General features: G+C 52.8%; 1 protein-coding gene across 2 annotated transcripts in view; it reads left to right on the top strand.

Moving 5' to 3' along the window:
* The window catches only part of Tecpr1 (tectonin beta-propeller repeat containing 1), a 38,345-nt gene extending 32,047 nt beyond the window's left edge, over positions 1 to 6,298 (top strand). For both annotated transcript variants that reach the window (XM_008824022.2, XM_029559101.1), the window contains 7 exons: positions 283 to 339; positions 855 to 1,035; positions 1,514 to 1,649; positions 2,299 to 2,391; positions 3,887 to 3,993; positions 4,115 to 4,234; positions 4,392 to 6,298. In XM_008824022.2, the coding sequence (XP_008822244.1) occupies positions 283 to 339; positions 855 to 1,035; positions 1,514 to 1,649; positions 2,299 to 2,391; positions 3,887 to 3,993; positions 4,115 to 4,234; positions 4,392 to 4,493 (796 nt within the window). In that variant the 3' untranslated portion in view covers positions 4,494 to 6,298. The remainder of the gene's footprint in view (positions 1 to 282; positions 340 to 854; positions 1,036 to 1,513; positions 1,650 to 2,298; positions 2,392 to 3,886; positions 3,994 to 4,114; positions 4,235 to 4,391) is intronic.
* The last annotated feature ends 1,450 nt before the right edge of the window (positions 6,299 to 7,748 follow it).

Below are 7,748 nucleotides of genomic sequence, written 5' to 3'. Positions count from 1 at the left end.
CCTCTGCCTCCTGAGTGCTGGGATTAAAGGCGTGCGCCACCACGCCCGGCATACCTTTTTATTTTTTGAGACAGAGTCTCAAGCCCAAGGGGGCCTTGCTGCTGGATCTTTGGAGGCTCCATTTCAGTCATGACCCTGTTGGGGTGGCTGGGAGAATTGGGTGCTATCATAGCCATATTTTCTGCCCCTGTGACCTAGAGTTGGGAAAAAAATATGTGCAGTTGTCACTTTCCAGAATCTTCTATGAAGTGATCTTGATTGCACCACCTCTTCCTCTTGCAGCTCGTACCATGGGTATAAAACCATGAAGGATTTTGTCAGGAGAAGGTGCTGGGCCAGGTGAGAGACAGAGTCACAGGGTGGCAGGGTTACCCCCTACCCCTCACTCTCTTCCCTTTCTTTCCCTCTGCTCAGGGAAGGGGGACACTGGTTCCTCTTGGGCCAGATCTTTTGGCCTCTGACCTCAGTCCCCAGGAAAGGAGAAGGGAGGGAGAGAAACCAGAGTCGAAAGTAAATGTCAACCCAGGAAATGCCCACGGGCTCCCGGTGCTCTGCTTTCTGAAGTTTGTTTTAGAAAACAAATAAGAGAAATGTCACTGGCTGGGCTTTGCTCACGGGCTGGAAGGAGGGCTGGCCAAGCTGGGGGAAGGGCAGGGGACAAAGAGGGGGATCCCTCACTCCCACCAGGTACCCTGTCCTTCCCTGAGCCCTGGGAGTCCATTGTCTCCCTAGCCCCAGCAGGGTGACCATCTTGGCTTCTGTGAGCCACACAGAAAATGGCAGTGACAGGCACATGTCCTGAGGCTTGCTATCACTCCGGGTCTCTGGGCTCAGGCTCGCCTTTTCCTGTACAGAAAATGCAAGCTGGTGACCAGCGGGCCATGGCTAGAGGTGGCCCCTATTGCCCTCAGCGATGTGTCCATCATCCCAGAGAGCCTGGACACCGAGGGGCGAGAGCACAGCATCGCACTCTGGGCTGTCAGCGACAAGGGGGACGTCTTGTGCCGGCTGGGCATATCAGAGCTCAACCCTGCAGTGAGCACCTACCTTCTGGCCTCTGGGGTGGTTGCCTCTGTCTTTTTAGAATATTCTGGAAATCAGGATTCTTCCTCTGGAGTCATCTACCCTCAGGCCTTTCACGAGCTGCTCAAGATAGGTCCTTGGGGTGGGAGGACATCAAATTTAGTCTGAGTTGGTGCCAAGGATAAAGTTGGCATGAGTTGTCATCTCTCCAGGGATGGGAGCAGGGGGAACAGGTAGGCCCAGGTGATGTGGTGGCTCTGTGGTACCCAGGAAAAGTGCACATGCTGTTATCTCTGCTTGGGGGATGAAAGGCCCAAGTCCAGGGGTTCAACACTGTCAAGTTTAGACCTTAATCAGGGCTAATTCAGACCCTCCACCTCACAGACAGGCTGGGGTTCATGGTGCCTGCATTGGGCCTGAGCCTCAGGAGAAAGGAAGCCAGGTGGTCCCAGTGACCCCTCAACAGTCCTCCTTACCTGTCCATCTCCAGGGCTCCTCCTGGCTTCATGTTGGCACAGACCAGCCCTTCACCTCTGTCTCCATTGGGGCCTGCTATCAGGTGTGGGCTGTGGCCAAGGATGGCTCTGCATTCTACCGAGGTTCCGTGTCTCCCTCCCAGCCAGCTGGTGAGTGGCATCCCCCTACCTGCTCCACACTGGTGGAACTGTGCAAATGAGCTTCCAAGTTTATTTCCAATCAAGCTTGTGGTATTCAGTTCAGAGGTCTGGGGCTAGGCTCCTCCCCCATAGGCTGTGTTATGTCCACTAGGACAGTTTGGGGTAGCACCCCTGGTGAGGGGGCTCCTGAGTTGTGAAGACACACCCATAGCCACCACTCTGGTTGCCTCAGGGAGGCCAGGCTGTGCTGGCTTGTTCTTTTCTGGGTGTTTTAGACAGTGTCCAGCTGGGGGAAGAGGGACAGCCAAGTGGTGGCTGGTGGCTGGCACACAGCCCACCTCTACAATAATGGGTTTGGAGAGCAGCCAACCACATGCCAGACTGGGCACCTTCATGTCATGTGGATGAGTTGGTCCAATTGGTCTTGATATCAGAACCTACCATAGACCCTGAAGGATCCTGGGCAAAGCTGGGGTATTAGGTGGATGGCAGATCTTGAGGTGGCTTTGTGTGACCCTCGGCTCACATACTGGGCCCCAGCCATACATCTTAGTTAACTTGGGTCAGAGGTTGGCTGCAAGGATCCAGCATACTGTGAGCATTAGAGCAGAAGACAGGCCTAGGTCTGGGCTTACTGGGCTTGGGTCTTCCATCACAGGTGACTGCTGGTATCACATCCCGTCTCCTCCCAAACAGAAGCTGAGACAGGTGTCTGTTGGCCAGACGTCGGTGTATGCTTTGGATGAAAATGGCAAGTTATTTGTGTGCATGCATGGTCAGTGGGGAGGATGGAGATCCCCAGAGACAGCAGTAGGTTGACAGGCAGCCCACAAATAGGCAGGAGTGTCCTCCCTTCCTGGCCTCTTCGAAAGGTATCCTTTGGAAGTATCCAGGCTTTTCTGTGTTGTTTCTCCTGGGGACATGGAGTTCCTGCATTGTGGTAACCATGGAGACAGGACACTGGGCCTCAGTCCAGCCTTGGTCCTCAGGCCTATACCAGGGTAGAGCAGCAAAGCTCAGGTCTCCCCAAGTCTCTAACTTAACCCTGAGTTGATGGCACCAGCCCCAGGCAGCTGAGCCCTGTATGATCAGAAGGCTGAGAGTCCAAGGCTGAGGGGATGTTGCGTGGCCAGGCCCATATTTGGAACATCATCTAGAAGGTTCTCTGGTGTAGAACATAGCCCCACAGGCAACACAAGGTGGGCCTTCTGCCATCTCTGACCCATGTCAACTCAAGCAGGGCTCTGGCCTGTTCCTCTCAAGATTTGTTGGTGGTACTGTGAGGGGAAGGAAAACACAGAATTGAGTCTCAAAGCCTAGCCTGGTGGCGCATACCTATCGTCCCAGCACTCAGGAGACAGAGGCAGGAAGATCACAAGTTCAAGGCCCTCAGTCACATAATGCTATTCCAGGCTAGCCTGGGCTACATGAGACCCTGTCACAAATCAAACAAATGAAAAGACTTGAAAAGCCAGGTGTGTGTGGTACATGTCTTATAATCCCATGACTTGGAAGGTTAAATCAAGAGGATCAAGTTTGAGGCCAGCCTGGGGTACATAGTGAGACACCCCCCCATCTCATAAAATCAAGGGAAAAAAAAGATTAGACTGCTTGCCCAACATGCATAAAGCCCTGGATTCAAATGCCAGTACCACATAAACTTGAATGTGGTGTGCACATCTGTAATCTCAGCACTAGGACATGAAGGCAGCAGGATCATGAGTTCAAGGCCAGCCTTAGCTACATAACAAACTGGGCTGTATGAGACCGTGTCTCAATTTTTTTTTTGAAAAAGAGGAAGCCAGGCATGGTGGCACATGCCTGTAATCCCAGGCAGATCTCTGTTAAGATCAAGGCCAGCCTGGTCAATATAGCAAGCTCTAGGACAGGTAGAGCTGCAGGGAGACCCTGTCTGAAAAAAAATTGATTAAAATAAAAAGAAGTGGGGGTGAGGGTGGGGAAAACAGGCTTCAAGTTCAGAGTGTTGCTCCCAGATCCGGTTTTCTTTATTTGTTTAATACATTCTTTGTCCTCAGCTCCTACCTCAGAGGCTAAGGCCGCCAGTCCCAAGAGACACAATAGGACAATTATAAACGAGCACGCAGATGCATAGCTGGCCGTGGCCCAGGCTCCTGGCCGTGGGTCATCAACAGCCCTGGGGTGTGAAGGAGTGGAGGGGACACGGGACTGATCCCACAGCATGCCAAGAGGACTCTGCCTCTGACCCTGGCTGCTTCTCTCCCCAGGAAACCTGTGGTACCGAGCAGGGATCACACCTAGTTATCCACAGGGTTCTAGCTGGGAGCACGTGTCCAATAACGTGCGCAGAGTGTCTGTGGGGCCACTGGACCAGGTGAGGGGATGGAGGCAGATGGGTACTTGGTGGTAGGGGCTGCTCCCCTCTCTGGCCTACCCTTCTGTCCCTGATGACCCACTGGAGCTGAACTGGTAGCTCCAACAAACATCTGTTCCAGGTCTGGGTGATTGCCAACAAAGTCCAGGGGAGCCACAGCCTGAGCCGGGGGACAGTATGTCGTCGCACGGGTGTACAACCCCGGGAGCCTAAGGGGCAGGGCTGGGACTACGGCATTGGGGTAAGTAAGCAGGCACACTGGGACTGTTCTGTAACACTATATGCCACATGCATTAGGCCAACCCTGTGGGGGCAGTGGGGACTCAGCATTGGGATTGGTGGAAGAGCCCCTTGGGTGGTCCTGGAGTTCTTGAGGTGACATGGCTTTCTCCTCCCAGGGAGGCTGGGACCACATCTCTGTCCGGGCCAATGCAACTATGGCCCTCCGGAACATGTCCTGGGAGCAGGAGGCCCATGGTCCGGGTCCTGTGTGCTGCTGAGGCCACTCCTCATGGGGAGGCAAGGATGGTTGGAGCCTGAAGGACCAGGGCTAGCCCTTGTGCTGAAGTGCGCAGCACAGGATGGGGTCACCGAGGCCCATGCACAGGGAGTCAGACCAGAGTCATGGCCACTTGGAAAGCACTGACTGAGATGCCCGAAAATGTGAAACTGTGCAGTTCCCTCACGGTGTCCCGAGTCTTGAGGGCTGCTGTGGGGTGGGGGGGAACTGGCCACTACAGGCCCTCAGCCCCTGTCCCTTCCTGCTATACCTCCTACCTTTCCAGACCCCAAACCCAGAGCCCTCCAGGAATTAAAGCCCTAGGAAGGCAGAGGCAGGGAAGAGACTTTCTCAGGTGAGGGCCCCAAATCACCCCCAAAAAGAAATGGCCATGGAATTCAGGACTACAGGCCTTGGTCTGTGATTCCTCCTCAGAACAGGGCTTGTAAATTTTTTCTTTTTTACAAAGTTAAGCAAAGAGGGAGCTAGAGAGATGTGCTTAAAAGCACTGGCTGTCTTTGCAGAGGACCTGGGTTCAGTTTCCTGCACCCACATGATGGCTAACAACTGTCCTTAATTCCAGTTCCAGGAGATCCGATATTCTCTTCTGGCCTCTGCAGGCACCAGACATGCATGGGTACACTTACATATATGCAGGCGAAACACTCAAACACATTAAAAATAAAGAAATGACAGTTAAGCAAAGAAGCTGAGCTTGATAGCTTATGACTATGAGCCCAGCACTCAGGAGGCTGAGGCAGAAGGATCATAGGTTTGAGACCAACCTGGGTTACATAGCAAGACCCTGTCCCCTAAAATAAATATCCAGATAGATAGATAAATAGACTGGGCATAGTGGACATGGCTGTTGTCTCAGCACTCAGGAGGTAAAGGCAATAGGATCAGGAGTTCAAGGTCATCCTCCACTACATAGTGAGTTGAGGCCAGCCTGGGCTACATGAGACCCTGTCTCAAAAAACAACAAAAGCCAAAATGGGGGATAGTCTTCCCCTGGTGGATGGGAATCTGCTCCTGGGGTGCCCTGGAAGGTGATGTGCATGTAGAGAAGTTACTACCATGAACTCCAATTCTACCCTTTCAGATGTGGGGGGCAGAGCCTCCTTGCAGGGTATTATGTTGGTGGCTGAGTGGGTGTCCTGCAGGGAAGGTGTGGCCAGGGCCTGGGCTGTCCCAAGTTCCAGGGCAGGGCAGAAGGCACCTTGTGTCCCAGATGTGAGCTCTGGGCTGCCTAGTATGGCCAGCCGGGAGGAAGCACTGGCCCCTTGTACACTTTACTGCACATACACTTTGCTGCACGCTGTGTGTGTCAGTGGGCAATGTCTCGAGTTTCAGACCAGCCAAGTCCATCTCTTCCTTTTGAGACAACACAGTTGGACGCACCACTGACTGGTTTTCCTGGTACTCTCCTCCCTATGCCAAGTTGCCTCGGAGGGGCTCTTTGGGGGATGCAGGCTACTCCAACCCCATCCGCCAAGGTACCCTGTGTCCTCAGCATTTCCAGAAGTGGGACCTTGTGCCCCCAAAGAAGAGGTGTGTCTCCCTACCATCTGCATGTCAGCATCAGGATTTCCAGTGAGCATCCCAGTTTGTCCCCCACAACTGTGTCCCTGTGTTCTGCAGCAACTGACATTAATGGGTGACTGTCATCTGAGTACTGTGAGGATGTCACTCTGCCCGTTGCTCGGGGCGCTCATCTTCTCACTGCTGAGCACCAACTCTACCCACTCGGTGGCACCTGTCTGGATTCCTCAGATGTTTCAAATAAAAATTCATACCACAATATAATGTATGATATTTTTATTGAGGTTTGGATTAAAAGGCATTTGTGCCTTGGGCCAAAACATAATGGCTATGAAATATTTTTATTTTCATTTTAAGATACAGCTGACAATTTTATTAGTACTTTAAGAGACCATTAGGGAAAAATAAGAGCAAGTCTAGGTCATTTTAAAAAACATTTTTACCAGGGTCACAGCAGGCAGGGCACAGGCCATCCTGTTCCCATTCGCTCTTTCCAGCCAGAGCTGGTTTCATAGCTCTGGTTTCTTTGCTTGTGTTGATGGGAAGTTGATCAGATCCAGTGGCTCCACAGTCCAGGTGACCTAGTGGGCAGGTCCACCTCACTTGTCCAGAGGCCTAAGGAAACTCAGCCACTGTCCAGCAGGATGGAAAGGACTAGCAGCCTGAGGATGGGTGTAGCTTAGTTGGTGGAGGACTTAACTAGCATGCACCAAGCCCCAGGTTCTAGCATCTCATAATTGTGGTGGTGCACCCCTGAAATCCCAGCACTCAGGAGGTGGAAGCAGGAGTATCAAAAATTCAAAAGCATTCTTGACTACGTAGTTGAAGGCCAGTCTGGGGTACATGAGACCCTGGGTTTGGACCAGGGAGACAGTAATAGTTCTGATAGATAGCACAGGCCTGTTCCCTAGCTTCCTCCAAGTGGGACTGGGGACCCTGAAGATCCCTTGTGATGTGGCCTAGGGGTATAGAGGTCCCAATAGCCAGTAGAGGTCCTGTCAGTTACAGGTGAAGAACAGGATAACTGGGCCCATGACCCCCTCTGGGAAGCTGAGAAAGTATAGGTGCTAGCTTGGGGGTGCAAAGAGTCATGAAGTTGTGTCCTGCAAGGCAGTGACCCTGGACAGCTCTCGGCTGTGGTCAGGTATTAGGGCAGAGGTTTGGCAGGACATTCTCCCTCCCCATGCTTCCAAACAAGGTCAGGGGCCAGCTGAGACCAACTCTGGCCTCAGCTCATCTGGAAGCCCTCTGCTGGGTTTGTAGCCTTGTTGACAGAGGCCTCTCCTGTCTCCACTCCACTGGGCAGGTCCTCATGACAGGGGACACCTGGGCTCTGTCTCTCCAGCTTGGAGTTGTACCTAGCCTTGGCTCACATTGGTGAGTTCCCTAACCACTGACCTACCCCTAAGGGGTAGACACAAAGGCCTGTAGTTCCCACCTGACCCATGCATGATCTGTGGAGGACCAGACCAGGTCTCTAGGACTGGTGGGAAGGCCATACAATTTTAATCTAATAGGGATGGGGAGACGACACCCTCCAAGGCTGCCTTCCAGAAGACTTAGCCAGGAAAGTTAGGTCCAATATGGCTAGTATCTGTTACGTGGGGTAGGTACCAGGGCTACCCTCTGCCCCCATACCTGTGTTCTCATATCCGAGAAGCTGAGGCAGGAGGATGGACCAAGCACAAGTTCAAGACCAGCCTGGGCTACATAG

The sequence above is a fragment of the Nannospalax galili genome, unplaced genomic scaffold, assembly GCF_000622305.1.
Source record: "Nannospalax galili isolate Female #2095 unplaced genomic scaffold, S.galili_v1.0 scaffold809, whole genome shotgun sequence".
NCBI classification, from domain to species: Eukaryota; Metazoa; Chordata; class Mammalia; order Rodentia; family Spalacidae; genus Nannospalax; species Nannospalax galili.
The sequence above is the reverse complement of the archived record's forward strand: the minus strand, read 5'-3'. Positions and strand labels throughout refer to the sequence as shown.